The 19,970-nt window shown below is 34.5% G+C and overlaps 4 protein-coding genes across 5 annotated transcripts; 1 reads left to right on the forward strand and 3 right to left on the reverse strand.

Moving 5' to 3' along the window:
* Window positions 1–349: 349 nt before the first annotated feature.
* Window positions 350–2,306, reverse strand: LOC107821965 (F-box/kelch-repeat protein SKIP25-like). Its single transcript, XM_016648453.2, has 2 exons — window positions 1,309–2,306; window positions 350–820 (listed from the first exon to the last, which is right to left on the reverse strand). Exons 1-2 carry the CDS (start codon window positions 2,107–2,109, stop codon window positions 407–409), a joined length of 1,215 nt encoding a protein of 404 aa, XP_016503939.1. The 5' UTR covers window positions 2,110–2,306; the 3' UTR covers window positions 350–406.
* A 3,562-nt stretch (window positions 2,307–5,868) lies between these two features.
* On the reverse strand, window positions 5,869–10,403 carry LOC107821962 (uncharacterized). The gene is made up of 3 exons (XM_016648448.2): window positions 7,892–10,403; window positions 7,666–7,803; window positions 5,869–6,856 (listed from the first exon to the last, which is right to left on the reverse strand). Exon 1 carries the CDS (start codon window positions 10,071–10,073, stop codon window positions 8,061–8,063), a length of 2,013 nt encoding a protein of 670 aa, XP_016503934.2. The 5' UTR covers window positions 10,074–10,403; the 3' UTR covers window positions 5,869–6,856; window positions 7,666–7,803; window positions 7,892–8,060.
* A 3,091-nt stretch (window positions 10,404–13,494) lies between these two features.
* Window positions 13,495–14,854, forward strand: LOC107821964 (glutathione transferase GST 23). The gene is made up of 2 exons (XM_016648452.2): window positions 13,495–13,872; window positions 14,352–14,854. Exons 1-2 carry the CDS (start codon window positions 13,561–13,563, stop codon window positions 14,712–14,714), a joined length of 675 nt encoding a protein of 224 aa, XP_016503938.1. The 5' UTR covers window positions 13,495–13,560; the 3' UTR covers window positions 14,715–14,854.
* LOC107821963 (pentatricopeptide repeat-containing protein At3g03580-like) lies at window positions 14,535–19,691 on the reverse strand. Of its 2 annotated transcripts, XM_016648450.2 has the most exons (4): window positions 16,752–19,691; window positions 16,610–16,669; window positions 16,326–16,399; window positions 14,535–15,838 (listed from the first exon to the last, which is right to left on the reverse strand). In XM_016648450.2, the coding sequence occupies exon 1, from the start codon at window positions 19,514–19,516 to the stop codon at window positions 16,844–16,846; it is 2,673 nt and encodes an 890-aa protein (XP_016503936.1). In that variant the 5' UTR covers window positions 19,517–19,691; the 3' UTR covers window positions 14,535–15,838; window positions 16,326–16,399; window positions 16,610–16,669; window positions 16,752–16,843. The 2 variants fall into 2 exon arrangements, with proteins under 2 accessions (XP_016503936.1, XP_016503935.1); XM_016648449.2 differs by having other exon boundaries at window positions 16,610–19,691.
* Window positions 19,692–19,970: the final 279 nt, after the last annotated feature.

Here is a 19,970-nt window from a genome sequence, read left to right on the forward strand (position 1 = left end):
GAGTCTAGATCTCCACAACTTTAAAACATATAATTAGAAAACTTATTTCTTTATATACTCACCATCCCTATTATGTTTTGCCAAGTTGGAATAACATTTATATATTGATAACCTAAATATTTACATAAAAGTGTATTTTACCATATTACCATCGTGTGACCAAGAGATCATGTGTTTAAGACGTGAAAACAGTCTCTTATAGAAATGTAATATAAGACAAACATGTAACTTCCTTATTTTTTAGATTACTAGTTAATTTTGATTTTTATAGACGATTTACCTATAGTTATCTTTTTAGATAGCAATAGTAAAATGTAAATGAAAATAGGAGGCTTTGAGGCAATTTGTAAATTCAAGATCAGCAAAATTTGTTTCTTCCCTTTTTTGATCATTCAATATTACTGTATCAGTGTGAAACAATACTGATCCTTGGCAATATATGCAAAGCAATTGCCTCCATCTCCGGCGGAGTATTCACAACTCGAATTACATTAGCTGGTTTTACTGTAACATCCACCACCGCAATCTGCCGTCCACCACTACAAATGACACAAACTCGTCCTCTTCCAACACTAATTTGCTCAGCACCTTTCAAATGTTCACAAGACTCAATCAACTCTTCCCATTCATCAATTTCTGATATATATTTACTCAATGATCCCTTTATCTCATCTACTACGTACATCTCACTTTCATCATTTATTGTTGTTGCTGCTGGCCCATTCCATCCTGCTAGCATTCCCTCTCGCATCTCTTCCCACTCATCTTTTGTTATGTCGTAAATGGCGCCTTGTTTTACTGCACGTCCCTTGATATTTACCTGTTAAAAATATAATTAAGTAAATTAAAAAAAAATTCAATAACTACGATTTTGAAATGGCCAATTCCGACATAGATTTTGAATACAGCCTTCCGTTTTTTGGATGAGTTGGTCACACAACACAATATGGTTTCAAAGCCAGTGGCGGAGCACATAGGCTCAAGAATGGCCAGTTGAAAATTCTTTGCCAGAGAATATACTGGTATACAAAAACTTAATATAAATATTATAGGTTATATATATATTAAATCTTTAACCCTTTTAGCGAATTCTGATTTCACAACCAGTCAAAGCAGGTAATGAGTGGCAATTATGACGTTGTCCAATACCCTTCTTACAATTTCTGGTTAAGGACATTGTAACAGTACTAGAGTATGTTACACAATTTCATCGCTACTCATTATTATATTAAAACAAAAAACAAATAACGTACTTAACCGGTCATAAAAAAAAATCAAACTTTTGAATGAGATAGACACATAGATTACCATGCATAGTTTCCCTCTATAGCCAATAGCATCAACAGCTTCTCTACTAAATCTTCCATCTTTCAATCCAGCCATTTTTTCCCATTTCCATTCATTAGCCTTTTTCTTCACATCCCATTTCTCTAGAGACCTTGCTACATCTCCATCATATACAGATCCAATACCACTTGCTATATACACATTTCCATGTACAGAAGTCGTACCACACCATCTCCGCGGCGTAGGCAATTTAGGTCCAAAAAACCATTCATTAGACAATGGATTAAATCCCAATGGACGTTCAAATGCAGGTAGAAACTTATGTGTAGTAGCAGCAATAAGAACCATACGTTCAGATACAGTTAAAGATTGAATTGAAAGGCTTCTTGATATAAAAGAAGGATGACGGCGAAGTACACGAATAGGTGGATCTGAAGGAGGATTTGGTAAAGTTTTCCATTTAGATGAAATTGGATCTAAGCAGAAAAACTCCACAGAGTTTTGTTCATGATCAACTTTTGTATGCTTATTGCTAGTATTAGCACTTGTACTGGATGATGAAGTAGTAGTTGGAGAGCATACAACATAAAGAGAATAAAAAGGAGGAAAAAATGAGGTGTAAATAAGGCGTCGCCAAGATTTGGAAACACCATAAAGAAGTGAAGGCTGAAGGTTGGAAAGACAAAGATGAGCTAAGTGATCTGGCAAACCAGGAATCAGTACTGATGATTCAATACTGCTTTCTCGGTCATTTTCTTGAATTTTTATGCGCTTTAAGGCATCTTCCATGGCTGTGAAATTGCTCCCCGTTTCTAACTTCATAGCCTTTGAGGGGAAAGAGCAAAAGTGGCCTATACACAATGAAATATATATATATATACAGTTTAAACTCCCGTTTAGCCATAGATTTGGGCTTCATTTTTTTAAAAAAAAAAAAATTAAAATAAAATTTATTTATGAAATATGATATCGTTTTGGAAAAAAAAATCAAAAATTTTTAATTTCCCAAAAACTGCCCTATTTTTCTTCCACTCGCAAAATTTCAACTTTTATTCAAATAAAATGCATGTCTAAACACATGTAACTTCAACTTTCAAAAATTATTTTTCAACACAACTTCAAAAAATCTTTTTTCAAGTTTCAATCAACCCTATATCTAAATGCTAGCTAAGTTATATATACTAAGTATAAAAAATTATTTACACTATCATATTATTCAAAGAAAAGAGATATTTACATAAGTCTCCTTAAAATGCGGGATCAATAATCTTAAAAATAAGATAGATTATTTATTACAATAAATAAATAAAGGTGATCTAATAATATAAAAATTATTTATACTAACGATCTAATAATATAAAAAATTGTATAGGCATGGCTTTTGGTGCTTGGAATGATGGTGTCTTTTGGCTTTGTAATTTTTTTTCTTGCTGGCTGTTGAAGTCATAATTGAAGTACTTAAAATCTTAGCTAGTTGGACTTTGTCCATGCTATAAATGCAAAACTTTACGTATTTAATGCTCACAAATTACATAAGATATTAAAAGGATGCTTACAAATTGAAAATTGACGAGAAATGAAAAATATCTCAAGAAAGTCCAAAAATGGATATTGTTAGAAAACTTTGTTTGGATCCGAGTATCCGACATAAAATGAGGAAGATAGTGCACAATACCTCAAAGATGATAATACAGTCAAAAATCTACTTTATAGGAAAAGTTTCTCTCTAAAGTATGATTTTAATGGACCGTGTTGAACCACGTATTTAGTTGCTTAGCGGGTTTATTCAGATTTTTTAATTATCAAACTAAATTAATGGTGTCGAGTTTTTAAATCTGTAAACCAAATCAAACCAATAAAGTCCGGTTTTTTAATCTCAGTTTTTCTCGAAATTTTCGGGTTTTCCCCTGTAATGTCTTCATAGCGCAAAATATGTAACTTGTGCTCCAAATATTTCTTTAGTTCTAGTAGGATACAACTATATAATGTATTTTTCAAGAAAATAACACAATAATATGAGATGGGTCATAGAAATATACTAAAATATTCAATAACAATGATAATAAAATCACATAAAACAGATATTGCTAATTAATAAACCATAATAAAAATGAACACAATCTAAAAGTACTATATAAGTCATGCTAAAATAAGTACATAACTAAGCACTAAAGAAAGATAAACTACGTTATACATTTTCATTATAAACCAATGCAAAACTAAAAATAGATATCCAACATTATTGTGACTTCTAGTATTGAATTGAATTTATTTTGTTAGCATTAATATTGATCTTAACTTTATTTGAGTTGCTATATTTATGGGCTATAAAACTTATTGTACCATTCGAGAATGTTAAGTCTAAGATTAAAATAATACATTAAAAGATAAAACTGTGAAAAAAGTTTAAGAAATATTTATAAATTACATCACAAAAAATATTTTAAATAATTGTATAAATATAATATCGGGTTGGTTTGGTTTCGGTTTGACTTTTATAGTTAAATCCAGACCAAACAAATTATGGTCGGGTTTTTTTCAATACCAAATCAAATCAAATCACGTCGGAATTTTTTTTCCGGTTTGACTTGAATTATCGATATATTTACTCGCACCGCGTACTTATAAATTAAAGTGAAATTATATCACTTAATCATAGATTTAATGCACAAAACAAATGTTTTAAAATCATGATACAAATTCATAAATTATATCATAAATTGTACTTTAATCCTTTTTCATTTTCCTTTTTCTGTAATATTAAATAAGTTTATATGATACAATTATCTTGAGATTAATGAGGTGAACATTTTGACATTTCCCTTTTTAGTACTTGTGTAGGAATTTGTTGTCCACATAGATTTCATTACAAACTTCTATTACTTGACTTGTTGACATCAACAGTGAGCAAATTATCCAGTTTCTTTGCTTTTAATATTCCATGTTTTCGCAATGAAATTTAATACTCCCTCCGGTCCACGAATTTTTTGGTATTTTTTTTTGGTTCAAAATAAGTGATTTTTCAAGATTTCAAGAATGAATTAATCATTTTTTTTTTCTTACATTACCCATGGAGTAAATAGTGTTGGAGTATGTGTTAGGAATATTTATGTGAAGAGATAGTAAAGGTTAATATGGTCAACTTCATTACTAATTAATGTTAAAAAGTGAATTTCTTAATTTGTGTGAAAACAACTAAAAAATCACTTACTTTGGACCGAGAGAAATAATATAAATTAGTGATGATTTCTTAAAATAGAAGGAAATGATGAAGTGTGGATTCGATGATTATTCCTTTTCAAATACTCTAGTTGAATCTCATGTATTATTGTTGGGATCTCTGCAAACAGAAGAAAGAGAAAAAAAAAGCTCTCTCTTCTCCAGTTCTCCTACCTAACATTTTAAAAACATATCGTCATGGAATTATCAGTTGAATTGCAACAAAAAATTCACAATATTGGCACGTCATGCACTGTTCAATAATTCCATTATAACGTCACTCTTTCCTTTTTTAAACCTAAACCGCCATGAAAAATTAGGCAATGAGCGTAGCAAAAAGTTCGTAATTATCAACGTCAGCTTTATTTTTGGCTTAATTTCAAATACAGCTTGATGCTGTCATGCCGTGGCATCTAGCAGAGATCGATGTAGCCTTTTAGTTATTAGTTCATGAGATCTCAGTATTGTCGATATGATGTATAAATATATTATATATATATATATATATGGAAATTTACTAAAATGATAACAAATATTATATTCTAGTGATCAAAGTAATGGAGTACTCATGCTCCGTACATAAAATGATAAGCATAATCTCAAAGGTGTTAACCTCTTTTTATATTTGGATTTAACTTATATACATTGACAATTATAATATAAATATTTTTACACCTACATATATTTTAACTTATTGTAATATGGTTCACGTACCTCATTGTTAGGTGTATTTATCTTTTAAGTGACCTTCTCGTGTACTATAAAAATTTCATACACGGTCAATATAGAGAAGTTGAAATCTTTATATATATCCCAACAATAACTCTCTCCCTTTCTATTGATGCCCTAGTCGTATTTAGCTTCTCATTAGGAATAGATGGGCTCACTTGTTGACACTTTTAGGGGTTGTTTGGTACATTAGACAAGAATAATAATTTCGGGATAAAGTTTGTGATTAAATTTATCCCATGTTTGGTTTGGGGTATTAGCTAATCCATTTCCGTTGTTTCCCTGTGCGACTCCCATCTATAGTCAAATCGGAACTAGTCAAAAGATTGTGCGACTACTTTGCCTACTGCCTGGCTACTTAATCTCTTAGTTTTGCACCTACTTTATACTTTCATTAACAAATTCTGGCAGCATCATATGACGATTAAAACATGATCGATCTGTTTTCATGCTTCATACCAATTAACAACATAGACTGACCAAATAAGGAATCTGAGATAGAACAAGAAGGTATACTATACCAAATTTATCATTGATATTCTGTAATCACTAAAACGGAGAGTACTGTATAGGTTGAACGTGAAGTTTCAAGAGAAATTAAGAAAAGTTGGGGGAGGAGAGAGGGGAAGAGACTAAATAGGAAATAAGAGAGAACTACCTACGAAATAAGAAGAGCAATTTTTTGTTTGTTCAATTTTTGTTAATGCCAAGACAAGTTAAAATATCTGTTTGTGCTATTTCTACTTACATTCACCATTATCACGCATTTTCACCATCCTTAACAGCTCCTGAATGATGACATGATCCTTGAATTATAAATTATCTCCGCAAATCCAAATCTCTCGTTCCTGTGATAGCTCATGCATAATGCAGCCATTTATCAATCCACCTCACCAGATCATTTCTTGATAAAGTATTCATTTCATGAAGAAGCAACTGATAAGGCTAAAGGCATCTCAATTTCCTTTGCAGAGTTGATGGATGATGCATCTCCTCCATCTTGTTGGATATGGCCACTTTCTTGTTTGCCATTGTTAATGTTATTGTTATTAGAAGTAGCAGCATTTGCCTTGGAATCAGTCCTGGCCACCCCAGGGTTTGCCATTGTGGCATCCCTTGAGGTGCGCCTTGAAATCTGGCGGTTGTCAACGCTGCTGTCGCCAAAACAGCACCGTTTCATGCCGGTGTAAAAGTAAGTCAGGAGCCAAAATATGTAGGGAGAACCAATCAAGATCAATCCTGCAGCTGGAAACCATGGCTGGGATTGATCTGGCACGAAAAGGTAGAGAACAAGGAGGACACCACCCGTTAGTACACAAAGACAGAACAAGGAAGAGATCAGAGGAACCCTCAAATCCCCCTCCCTCTCCTCCATTATCCCTCTTCAAATATTTTCCTTTTTATATCCCTACAGAAGGATCTGTTTCTTTTCTTTCCGTTGATTTCTTTTCTTCTATTCTTTGTTTTCCTTTTCCCTTCTCCCTCCCTTACTCTAGTATGTTCTTTGTTTTTCTTTCATTGTCGTCATTTTTCTCTCTTCCAGATTCTTCCTCCTCCTCCCCCTCTAATGGAGATCATGCAATCAAGATCTCTCTTTTTCCTATTTTCTTTTTTCGGGTACCTGTTTTTCGTGAGATGCAAAAAATAAACAACAGGAAGGACAATTTCAGACAGGAAAGAAGAAAAGCGTTTAAAGCGGAAGGTTGTTTATAAAATATGAAATGGTAATGTCATTAATTTTAACCTTATTAAGACAAAAGACAGAAAAAATTGTCATGAAGTTGGACAAAACTTAGGTTTTTTGGTTCTTTAAAGCAATTTTATGAGTGAAACTCATTTTGTCCCTCCTATTGTCTTCAAAATCAAATTCTCTCTCCAATTTTACACTATAGACATTTTCTCCCCCTATCCCAAGCAGTATATTTTACCCGTACATTCTCAATCCCCACTATACGTAATCTTTTAAATTATAATACTTTAATTCTTTATTTCAAGTTAAGTGCTCTATCTATAATTTAGATTATGACCTATCTTAATTTAGATTATGATTTTATAGGACAGAATTGACTGGTGATTTATAAATCCATGTCTATTTTTTATTCGCTATGTGCATATTCTTAATATCGTATTTATTTATACTTAATTTACTAAGTTCATAAGTCAAAAGATATATAAGCATCCTACCCTACATCTCCTACCTTGTATGCGAAAACTTACTAGTATTCAGTTTAAACGTTCCTCTAAAGCTTTGCATAAACGTTTCTGTTTTCTCATTGATGAATATATAGAGGCTATCATGTTGCAAGGCATTCGAAAATTTTATCCTAATAGTCTGCAGAAGCTTAATTCGATTTTCACTTTTGTAAAGCACAACTATATTCAAGATTTTCATCTAGCTCTCATCGTAAAACTGCTTAATTTTGAACTTACCTTCCAAGATTCACAGCTTTCACCAGTAATTGCACCCAACTCTGACTAACACCAAGAGTACTTTCGTCAAGCATAAGGTTTCAGGTCTTCATACAATCACATACTGGACTAGCATCTGTAACAGATATCAAGCAACATCTGCGAAGAAAGAGAAGCTTTAAGTTGATGCATGTGCAAAAGATTCACATGCGTAGCTCTTCAATTTAGAGATGTTTGAAGAACCAACCTCTTAATGAGATTTGAAGGCTATTGAGTAATGTTCCAATCCTAGATGAATTCATCAAGAAGGAACCAGAAATTCTATTCAGGAACTTTTATAGATAGGAATACAGGGAAAAAACATGTTAAGAAACATTAATTTCTTCAGAAGAACTGAATTTTGAATAGCATCCCTGCTACACTACTGTGCCACTATCCTCAATCAGTGCAGAAAGACTTTCTAGTTCTTTGTATATGTCCTTTGCTCTGGGATTACATCTTTCATTTGAAACAAACTGAGATATACAACCATTTATCTCAATCCAACTACATGCCAATTCTTTCTTCAAATCATACTTTTTAAGTAGTGCTCTCACACGAGCTGCATCTTTCCACATTCCTCTTGTAGAATACAGATTTGATAAAAGAACACACATTCCAATATTAGAAGGCTGAACGCTTAGAAGTTTCTGGGCTACAAGATCACCTAAATCAAAATTTTCGTGGACTCTACAACAACTAAGCAATGTCTCCCAAGCATGTGCAGGGAGATTTACAGGAATTTGTTCGACAAGCTCGAAGGCTTCAGCTAGCATACCTGATCTCCCAAGGAGATCAACCATGCAATTATAGTGCTCAGCCTTTGGAATTATACTCCACCTTTTCTCCATTGATATAAAGTAGCTCCAACCCACGTCCACTAATCCAGAATGAGCACAAGCAGTTAGGACACCAAGAAAAGTTACATGGTCTGGTTCATATCCAGCTTGAATCATACAAAGAAAAAGATCAAGGGCCTCTTTAGCCGAACCATGACATGCTTGTGATACAATCATGGCATTCCATGCTATTGTGTCGGGTCTTTTCATATTTCTGAAAAGCGAGGAAGCATCATTTATAAATCCACACCTAGAATACATGGATATGAACGCACTCGTTATCATTGTGTCATTTTGAAAACCACTCTTGGTTACACAGGCATGCAAAGCTCTTCCCCAAGCATGCAAAGCAAGAACACCACACAATGAGACCACATTGGAAAATGTGCTCTGATCCGGCTTGTAATTATTTTGCAACATCTGGACATATAAAAGCAAAGTTTCCTCATTTTGATATCCCGAAATCATAGTGTTCCACGAGGTTTCATCTTTTCTGGGCATCTGCCCAAATAACTCTCGAGCACTAGTTATATCATCTTGCTGAACATAACCCCACAACATCAAATTCCATGACACTGTATTCCGCCATGCCATCTTTTGAAACAGATGAAGAGCATCTTGCAGTCTTCCATTCTGCAGATAACCACTTAGCATTGAATTCCAAGCAACAATATCCCTGTGAGGCATTGCAGCAAAAAGTTTTTCTGCCTCCTCTATGTTATTATTTTCACAGTACCCTTGAATCATGGCAGTCCAAGCGACTACATCCTTCTCAGGCATATCATCAAATAATCTTCTAGCTTTCTCCACCTCCCTCACTCTTGAGAAACATGTGATCATACTAGTCCAAGAAGCCACATCATGCGTATCCATTCTCATAAATAACTTATATGAATCCTCAGTCCTCCACATGTCAGCATAACCTGCTAACATAGCATTACAAAGTGGCACACTTTTCACTGGTGCTTCACTAAACAACCTCTCAGCTTCACTCACATCCCCGTATCTGAAATAGCCTTCAATCATAATCGCCCATGACACATCATTCTTAATCTGCATCAGATCAAACAATTCTCTACCTTCCTCTATTTTCCCATTGCTCACATACCCCGAGATCATCGAATTCCAGCAAACCACATTCTTATCATCCATTCCATCAAACATACGTCGTGCCATCTCTAAATTCCCATTTTTGGCATACCCGCTTAACATGGCTGTCCAAGAAATAACATTTCTGCTAGGCATTGCATCAAAAACATTTTGAGCAGGATTAATCATCCCATTTCTGATATACCCAGATATCATACAGTTCCAAGTTACTACATTCTTTTGGGGCATTTCATCAAACAGCTTGCGTGCCGCCTCAACATCACCTTTCCTAAAATAGCTAGTAATTTTTGAGTTCCAATTGAACAACGAGTTTGCAGTGGAACTCACATGACGAATCCAAGAATAAGACTTTACGCTCCAAAAGCAAATGTGTGAAGCCCATTTGAGCCGTCTATGCATAATAATAAAGTTTTTTTGGGGGGTAAAATATTCAATTATCATCCATGACGAATATACTAATCTTATTATTGATCATTTCATCAAGGGAAAAAAGGAAAAAGTAATGAGATCAGTAATTTCGCTCCAAGTGTAGAAATCAAATTGTGTTACTAGTCGATTTTGAAATTTGTGATGAATTTCTTTCCCTGAAAATTTGTGAGATCACTTGAATAAGACTATCGAGCACAAGGAAGTGTTCCCGCGGGAATTATTCACACAAGGTGACCACTTTTGAGGCCTTGTATTTGGAAGTTGAACACTTCTAAAAAATTAGATTCATGGTCTGAAGAGTTAGTTTTAGATTTTAAATTTCAGACCAGGAGACTTCACGGTAGTGGCTATTTGTGTCAAAAGGCCAATTATAGCACTGGGCTAGTAGGAGGCTTCTTGAAGTTTAAACTTAAAGACATCGTGTCCTAAAATTTAAAAATTGTGTCCAAAATTTCGAATCGTATGGCCTGAATTTTAAGTTAGCATTTCAGAAACTTAGGACACTTTGTCATGAAATTTGGGTAATTTGGCTAATCTTTATTACATTATGAATTAAGGATATATTTTAATAGTAGGCTTAAAAGTGGCTACTGATGCACTTCTCCCTTCCTGCTATGTAGATGGGCCATATTAGCCCAAAAATAAACAAAATTACAAGGAAATGATAGGGATATTTGCAGTCGTACCCTATATTTGTGCCACTTTTTAACCTTTACTATATTTTTAAAAATTATTAATTTTACAATTACACCCCTGACAAAAGATCCGTAATAATATGACAATTACACCCCTGACAAAAGATATAAAATATGCATCACGCATTAATCGCGTGATCTACAACCTCATTCATGAAAAAAGATCTCTTCCACTCCTCTCAGCAGCTTTATCAAAAGACCAGAAACTTGTCCAAATTCATCTTTAGAATCACACTCATTAGCATGAAGTTGTTTCATGTTGAAGCTAAAACTTCATGCTAATATAGCATGAAGTTGTTTCACCTTGAAGCTAAAATTCAGTTTTCGGTTTCGGTTTCGGTTTTGAATACCCCTATGTAGCATGAAGTTGTTTCATTTTGAAACTAAAAACTTCATGCTAATATAGCATGAAGTTGTTTCACATTGAAGCTAAAACATCATGCTAATGCATGCTGAAGTTATTTATACTGCAGTCTACAGTTTTGTCATGAGTTTTATCCGAAACTTCAGTCTAAACATGCTGAAGTTATTTAGTTCATTTGCTAAAACTTCATACTAAACATGCTTAAGTTTTTTAGTTCATTTGCTAAAACTTCAGACTAAAGATGCTTAAATTATTTAGTTCATTTGCTAAAATTTTAGACTAAACATGCTTAAGTTTTTTAGTTCATTTGCTAAAATTTTAGACTAAACATGCTTAAGTTTTTTAGTTCATTTCCTAAAATTTTAGACTAAACATGCTTAAGTTTTTTAGTTCATTTGCTAAAATTTCATACTAAACATGCTTAAGTTTTTGTCTTGCAGTATGTAATTTTCTAATTAGTTTTTTCTAATGCATGCTGAAATTATTTAGTTCATTTGCTAAAATTTCATACCAAAACATGCTGAAGTTTTGCTTTGCAGTCTACAGTTTTGTCAATAGTCTTTTATTAAAGAAGGGCAAAATCAATCTTTTTAAAATACTTTTAACAAAAAAAGGGTACGGATGCAAACGAAAAAATAAAACGGGTATAAATTAAAAATGGTCGACCAAATAGGACGCCCAATGCAATTTTTACGAAATGACAGTAGATGGTTGTCGATTTATGAAATTAAGGATACAACATTATTATATGTCATCTATATCTTTTTAAGTTGTTGACTTTTACTTGCAATCTAAATCTATCGAGTTCAAAGATTTTCTCAAAACGGTTAGTAGAATGTTGGGATGACAGAATATAATGATTTTCATCTTTTAGAATTGGATTAAGAAAAGCTATTTACTTGCTCTTATGGTTCAACATTTAGAAAGCTGAACACGAACCACCTTGTGAACGCTTAATTGCATAGTTACTTTTTATTCAGCCAACATAATGTTTACCAATGGAAAAAATCCAACGTAAACTTACTACTTCTTGAACACTTCACATTTTTAACCATTGATAATTCCATCTATTTCACACTTTTGATAACGGAAAGAAAATAGAAAATATGAATCAAAAGATGTTACCTTCCCCTCTTTGGATACTAGAAAAATTCTGAGAACACTGGTAGAAAAATATAATTAGGGTTGCTAAAGTGTTGAAACTAATGAAATTGTGGAATCGACTTGAATACTTATTAAAATTCTTGAAATTTTTTTGAGGTACAAAGCTTCTATCACCATGTACTACCAGATGAATGCGAATATCCCTCTCAAGACAAGACAAAGACCAAACCAACACAAACGACCAAGTGAAACAATTCATTGGAGTTGTCATCTCTGGTAACAATGTTGTGATAAGGCAAGTCCAAATCATCTTTAGCTTAATGCAAGAAATTCTTGATCCCTTCCAAAGATTCCAAACGAAGCAGATTAGTCCATATTTGTCTACTAGTAATTGAGAAATTTCCACGCTTTGCAACGCAATGGCTGACATCAAAGATCGGGCGTGTTTGGCACGAAGGAAAATGTTTTCAGGGAGAATGGGTGGTTTTATTACTTATTTTCCCTTGTTTATTTGGTGAGTGAAAAAAATATTTTTCAATGTTTGGTTAGAAAATAGAAAATATATTTTTGTACTACTCTCCTCACCCACCCCCTTCCTCCAAGTCCCTGTGTTTCCTTGCTCCTCCTCCCCTCCCCTCCAAATAGACAACATTTTCATGACTCTATTTTCTTCAAGAATTTAATTATTTTTCTAAAAATTCACACAAACTCAAAGGAACTAATGTGATGCTTTATTTTTTTACGTAAAAATAACGTTGAAATTTGTGCTCCATAACTAAAAAGAAAATACTCTTTTTTGGTTGGAAAAAAAAACTCTTTCTCTAACATGAAAATAAAGTACTCATTTTATTGAAATAAAAGAAAATATTTTTTCTGCATCATGAAAAGAAAATACTTATTTTGTAGAAATGAAAAAAAATACTTTTTTATATCATGAAAATAAAATACTCATTTGTTGAAATGAAAATATATATATATATATATATATATATATATATATATATATATATATATAATAATAAAAAGAAAGTACTATTAATAATATTTTTATTTAAGGTGGGGTGGAGTGGAGGGGTGGGGTGGATAGGTGGGGATGGGGTGGGGGTTGGAGTGGGTGGGTTGGGGTGTGAGGTGGGGGACATGGTGAGAAAAGTTGAGAAGGAGTTTTGGAAAATATTCCTCCAATTGAATTTCTAGCCATATACTGCATTATCTAGAAAATTCCAAGCACATGAATTTCTAGCCATATACTCCATTATACATCACTTCTGTCAAATAAAAGAACAACCTGAGTGTTTAAATAGACTTAGCTTTCAGATATCACTTGCAAAGCAACATGGCAGAAGAACTCAAGCTTCACAGAACATGGTCGAGCCCATTTGGTTTGAGGGCCGTTTGGGCGCTACATATCAAAGGAATCCAATATGAAACCATTTTTGAAGATTTAAGCCAGAAGAGCCCTGAACTCCTGCAGCATAATCCTGTTCACAAAAAGATTCCTGTGCTTGTACACAAAGGCAAACCAATCTGTGAATCACTGGTAATTCTCGAGTATATTGACGAGACTTGGAAGGAAGCTCCTTTGTTACCTCAGGACCCTTATGAAAAAGCCATAGCACGTTTTTGGGCAAAATTTGGGGAGGACAAGGTAAGAAACCATTGATCTGTTAATTTCAGAAGAAAAAAAAAATAGAATTTCCGCCACTGAATCGGCCTACAGATGCACCGGTCGTCAGTATAAAACTATGGTGAGTGAAGGTGTTAAGACGGGGCAGGGTAGACCTAAAATAAATTGTTTCGAAAGACCTACAAATCATTAAAATCAATATAGACTTAGCTAAAGATAGAGCTCAATGAAAGAAAAAGATTCATATAGGTGATATATATAAAACTTATTTTACGCTTTCACTTAAAAGAAGTGAAGATTCATATAGCCGACCATAACTTGTTTGAGACGGATGTGTAGTTGTTATTGTTGTCCTTTTGTGTCTATATTAATATGTGAAGAGAGTGCCAAGATAATAGTGAGTATTACTCAGACAGTAAGACATTTTCCAGTTATAACAAGAAGCTAACCTTTTTCAAGAATGCATTGAATTTTTGTTGATATGTTTCTTTTGTCCGCAGCTTCTTCCATCAATATGGAGTGTATTCACAGGACAAGGAAACGAGAAAAACGAAGCTCTTGGTCCAGCAGTACAAAATCTAGAACTCCTTGAAGAGCAACTGAAAGAGAAGAAATTTTTTGGTGGAGAGAAAATAGGATACCTGGACCTTTCACTTGGTTTGTTGGCATATCTTCGTGATGTATTTGAAGAGGTAATCGACCTGAAGTTGTTCGATGCAGGCAAATTTCCTCTCTTGTCAGCATGGATGGATAACTTTTATGATGCTCCAGTAATCAAAGAGCACTGGCCACCTCGAGACAAATTAATAACCAAATTCCAGCTGCTTCATGAAAATTATCAGACAGCAAATGCTCCTAAATGAACTAGTTTGTTAAGTTGCTGCTGTATTATAGTTCATGGAAATAACAACAAACTCCATCAGCTGATGGCTGAACCGCTTGTATCAAGTTTTCGATGTTTTCTGGACTATCAGGAATAAAAGTTTTGAAATTCTTACTTGGCTATCTTTACTTGCTACCTGAAGTAACACTGTAGATGTAATTCTCAAGTGTCGATTAAGTAATAAATTGTACATAATTTTAATTCAGAAGATCAATTTGTTACTGTTAGAGTACTGAAACATTATTTATTTTAATACCCACAGATATTCTTATGGTTTCTAATGCCCACAGAAATAGCTATGTGCTCAGCTTGCAGCAGTAGAATATCTTGGCAAAAACAGTGAGGAAGTAGCTAGCACAAAGTTTTTTTCTTTTGGGGCTGAATAAAAAATTTTAATTACTAAGTAAACATTATGTACAGTACAAAAAAGAGCTGAAAGTGGAATTTCATCCCAATTTCAGCCAGCTCCCGTTCAACCTACTACACAGCCTAGTCAAAAGAAAATTATCTAATACATGCTATGGATAGTAATTGAGTTGCTCCAGTCTTCTTGTCAAACTGCATTTCATAGTTCCTCTGCAGAATGTCTTTTGTATAAGCAGCTTTGTAACCACTTCAGCATTTCTTTATCTACCCTGAAAAACTCTCATATTTCTTTCTTGCCATATAAAGTAAATTGCACCTGCAAGCACAATTCCAAATACCGCAGCACCAGCAGTTTTCCCTTGCATAAGACTTCCTGCCAAGGCAAATTCATCCTCCCAGCCCATGACTGGCTCTACATATACCCTGCCACTGTAACAACTTCAACCACATTCTGGCAGACCATTCAGTCACACCTGAAGAACAAATGCTCTACACTTTCATTCTCTACAGAACAAAGAGGGCATATTTGATCAGCAGTTACACCCCATCTAGCCAGCCTATCTCTGGTAGTCAATCTGCCATGACCAGCTAAAGTAAGCATAAAAATCCACCTAGGACACCCTTGATTGTTACATACAAGTTTCCTCCATGCACCTAGCACAAAGTTGAAATCAAAGTAGCTCACGCTCTGCGTTCATTCCCTTTAGGAGTATTTTGCTGGTTCCTGCTATTCACATTCTTCATACAGGCAAGAAAGATATTCAATGAATGAATTAGTAACACGAGATCCCATGAAATATCTAGCTTATAATTATAGACAACTTTCATTTTTCTTCTGCCACTTATATCTCGAACTCCAGTGGGCTATGATCAAGCTTTTGATTGCTCGGATAATAGTCCCAGAACCTAGTGAGGTCATTAACAATAATGGTGTTTAATTTGTCATGTAAACCTTTATTTTCTGGAATTATGATCCGGCTGATAGAAGCAACAAAAAGATATGAAGGACGAATGAAAAGATCAATCGAAAAGAAGCTCACGGATCTACCAGGTATATTCTTTTTCTAGATGTATGTATAAACCCATACATGATAAAGAGGACAAAACTACTGATTTATGAGATTTAAATGGTTGGACTATTGAATTAAACGTCCAATACCAGGTGTATCACAGCAAGAAATTTAATGTACTTTTAACCTACCAGAAAAGAAATATAGTAGTATACCTTTGTATGTATCTCTATCTTTTGACCTCCGAATGAGAAAGTAGGTACGCTATTCCACTAGAAAGAAGCAGGCCCTTCAATGACAATGGCCAAAATTAAAACAAAATAAGGAATGAAGATAAAAGTACAACCATTTTATCTGAAATTTTATCACAACATAAAGGAGTTTCTAATGAAATACCCTAATAATGGATTAACAGGAATACACAGAAGTAAAAAGCACGCTGGAGATGGCTCACAAACTCTATAACAGCAGTTTTATCTTTAAAAAGTGAAGACTTTACCAGATACGAAGATCCTTAATACTTTTGCATCTCTTTTTGAAGTCGAATAGTGCACCAGTCCTGCAACGTAAGGTAGAAACGTAATAGTACAGGAGATATAGCTTGAAACCTCACAAATCTAGCAAGCAGAGAGATATTTCACCTCCAGATTGTTTCCAAATGATAAATCCTTAATTTCTTCAATTTTAGGAATCTTTTTATCTGCTAAGTATGAGGAAGGACGACAGACTTTAATCACCAGTAGTCTCTGCAGCTACATGTCCCATCCTTGAACAAGTGAAAGCGATTTGCATCTCTAACTAGTATTTCCCTCTGCACAATTTTTGACACATACTTGGTCCAAGTGTGGCAATCCCCACAAACCCGGAGATTCTTCATTACTTGCAAAGGTGAACCTTCTTTTGTGTTCAATAATCCAAATGCTATAGCAAGTCTTTCACTATGCCCACAAAGAAAATTTATCTTCTCATCTTCACCGACATCATGCAAAACAAATTTTAAGTCAGCAACATAACCTTCCTTATCCATTGCACTGTTGAGGTCCTCTATGAGCTCATTGACTTGTTTGTATTGTTGAAAAGACCTATCCCCAGTGCCAAAAATAAAAACTCTGCTGCGAATTTCAACCCAACTACATCCTGGGTCTTTTTTGAGTCCTCTAGCTTTCAAGGATTTTCGTATTGTTCTTACTTGGTCCCACTTCCCTAAGGTGGCATATACGTTGGAAGCTAAAACATTATACCCAGGATCGTCAGAGTTCAATTCAACAAGACGTTCTACAACACGTTCAGCAGTCTTGGTATCTCCACTAGCTCGACAAGCACTAAGTAGAGCTCCCCACATACTTGCATCAGGTTGCAGCGGCATAGAAAGGATAAAGTCCTCTGCTTCAGTTAGTAGACCAGAACGTGATAAAAGATCAACCATGCAAGCATAATGTTCAATCCTAGGCTCAATGTTGTATTCTTTTCTCATTTGGTTAAAGCAAGCACGGCCTTCTTGCACTAAACAAGAATGGCTACATGCATATATAACGGCAACAAAAACAATATGATCGGGAACAGTACCCCTCTCCTTCATCTGTTGAAAAGATCTGAGAGCTTTCATTCCTTCGCCATACATTCCATATGCAGAGATCATTGTTGTCCACGTCACCACGTCTTTGATCCTCATGTGCTCAAAGACCGAGATTGCACTCTTTAAACTCCCAGTTTTGGAGTACATTTCGATCAGTGCATTTCCAACAGGGACATGTGACTCAAAATTGAGCCTGATAATGAAGCCATGCAGCTCTTTCCCCTGTCTTTTGGCAGCAAGCAAGGAACACAAAGGCAACGAACCTAAAAGGGTAGCAACATCTGGCATGATACCTTCCATTCTCATCCTACTGAGCATCTTTAAACCTACGTAACTTTCATCATAATGACCACATGCAGCAATAATAGTATTCCACGTTACAATATCTCTAGTATTCATGATTTCAAATTGCCACACTGAATGCTCCATTTTACCACATTTGGCATACACATCTAGAAGAGCATTGCCCACAATAAGAGTGGAATCATATCCTCTCCTAATTATATCAGAGTGGAGCTCTCTTGCGAAATCCACGTCCATCAACTTTGTACAGGTTGACAGAAGTGTCACAAAGGTTACAGAATCTGGTTGCACGTCTATCCTCATTATCTTAAACAGATCTACTGCTTCCTTATTAAAACCATTTTCAACATAGCCACTAATCATTGAGTTCCATGAGACCAAATCCCAACTTTTCATGGTGTCAAATACTTGCCTTGCAGCTGCTAAAGCACCACATTTTGCATACATATTAATTATGATATTGCTAGCAGTAGTATCACATTCATATCTATGTTTCAAAATAAAGTCATGAACATATCTTCCGAATCTTAAATCCCCCAAATGTCCACAAGCTTGTAAAACAGAAGTAATTGTAACCAGATCCGGCTGATACTCACAAACCATTTCTCGAAACAAGTTGATGGACTCCTGATGCAACCCGGAGCGAGAAAACCCACAAATAATGATATTCCAAGTGACAGTATCTCTAACTATCATCTCATCAAAGATTCGCTGACAGTCCAACAGCCTCTCAAACTTAAAGTACATCGAAAGAAGTCCGTTACTCACAGTCGTATCTCCCTTAAATCCACTCTTCTCCACCAACCCATGAACTGTCTGACCCTGTTCAACCTCCATCAAACCCCCACATGCAGGTAAAACACTAGACACGGTAAAAGTATCAGCCACAACACCCAGTAACCTTCCCTCCCGAAAAGCTTCCACCGCCTCTTCCCAACACCCATTCGCATTATACCCCGAAATCAAACTATTCCAAGAAACCACATCTCTATGAGGCATTTTATCAAACACCTCACGAGCTCTCCCTAGTTCCTTCATCCGCGCATACATATCAATCAAAGCATTACATATATACAAATCTGATCCAAAACCCATCTCCAAAACATCATGAACAATTTCAGCCATTTTAAGATCCAGTAAATTGCCACACGAGTTAATAATCGAAGGAAAAGTATAATTATCCGGCTTAACATTTAATTTTCTCATTTGGGTATAAAAGTCTAATGCTTTAGAGAATAACCCATTATGGGTCATGGCTCTAATGATAGTATTCCATAAGTAAACATTATGGGTAGGTGAATTTATGCGGAAAATGGATAATGAAGAAGCAGGGTCTTTGAACTCGGAGTACTTTGAAATGAGTTTTCCACAGAAGAATGTTGATTGGTGCTGGCCTGAAATTACTATGAGAGAATGAACTTTGTGGAGATTAGTTCGGTTTTTAACAGATGATAATGCTCTTGAGAGCAAAATATGGAAGCAATCGTCGGTTCTTTGGCCTGCACTGCCAAGCTTTATGAGCTTCATGGATAAAACAATAACATCTTTGATATATTTGAAACCAACAGGTTTTATAGCATTCCGAGTCCTTTCCACGCCCGCTGGTACAATGCTATAGTCTAATTTTGTAGTCCTATTTAAACAAAGAAATGTGTAGTATTAATCCCTATGTGCTCTTACCGAGAAGATTCTAGTTCTAGTTAACAAAATAGAAGCAAAAGATTCATTTATCCATATCAATTTGTTGAAATTATAAAGTCTAGAAGACTTCATCTTCTCTTGGGCATATAGATTTTACTAGTTTTAAGATACGCCTGTTTCAATAAAAATAAATCAACATAAGTAATATTTAAAATATATATTTATGTTATAAAATAAAAATTAATAAAATTAAAAGTTCCTAAAAAATAATAAATGTTAATTATATTTAATGTTGGGTCCACTCTAAAAATGTAAGGTAATATTAATTGAATTATTGAAA

This window comes from Nicotiana tabacum, chromosome 19 (genome assembly GCF_000715075.1).
Source record: "Nicotiana tabacum cultivar K326 chromosome 19, ASM71507v2, whole genome shotgun sequence".
NCBI classification, from domain to species: Eukaryota; Viridiplantae; Streptophyta; class Magnoliopsida; order Solanales; family Solanaceae; genus Nicotiana; species Nicotiana tabacum.

What these genes read in the sequence shown, in the direction of transcription:
- LOC107821965 (XM_016648453.2), bottom strand. Translation starts at nt 2,109, where the DNA reads ATGAAGTTAGAAACGGGGAGCAATTTCACAGCCATGGAAGATGCCTTA. An exon ending in ATAGAGGGAAACTATGCATG is followed by an intron (nt 821 to 1,308) that starts GTAATCTATGTG and finishes TATTTTTAACAG; the next exon opens with GTAAATATCAAGGGACGTGC.
- LOC107821962 (XM_016648448.2), bottom strand. Translation starts at nt 10,073, where the DNA reads ATGATAATTGAATATTTTACCCCCCAAAAAAACTTTATTATTATGCAT.
- LOC107821964 (XM_016648452.2), top strand. Translation starts at nt 13,561, where the DNA reads ATGGCAGAAGAACTCAAGCTTCACAGAACATGGTCGAGCCCATTTGGT. An exon ending in CAAAATTTGGGGAGGACAAG is followed by an intron (nt 13,873 to 14,351) that starts GTAAGAAACCAT and finishes TTTTGTCCGCAG; the next exon opens with CTTCTTCCATCAATATGGAG.
- LOC107821963 (XM_016648450.2), bottom strand. Translation starts at nt 19,516, where the DNA reads ATGAAGCTCATAAAGCTTGGCAGTGCAGGCCAAAGAACCGACGATTGC.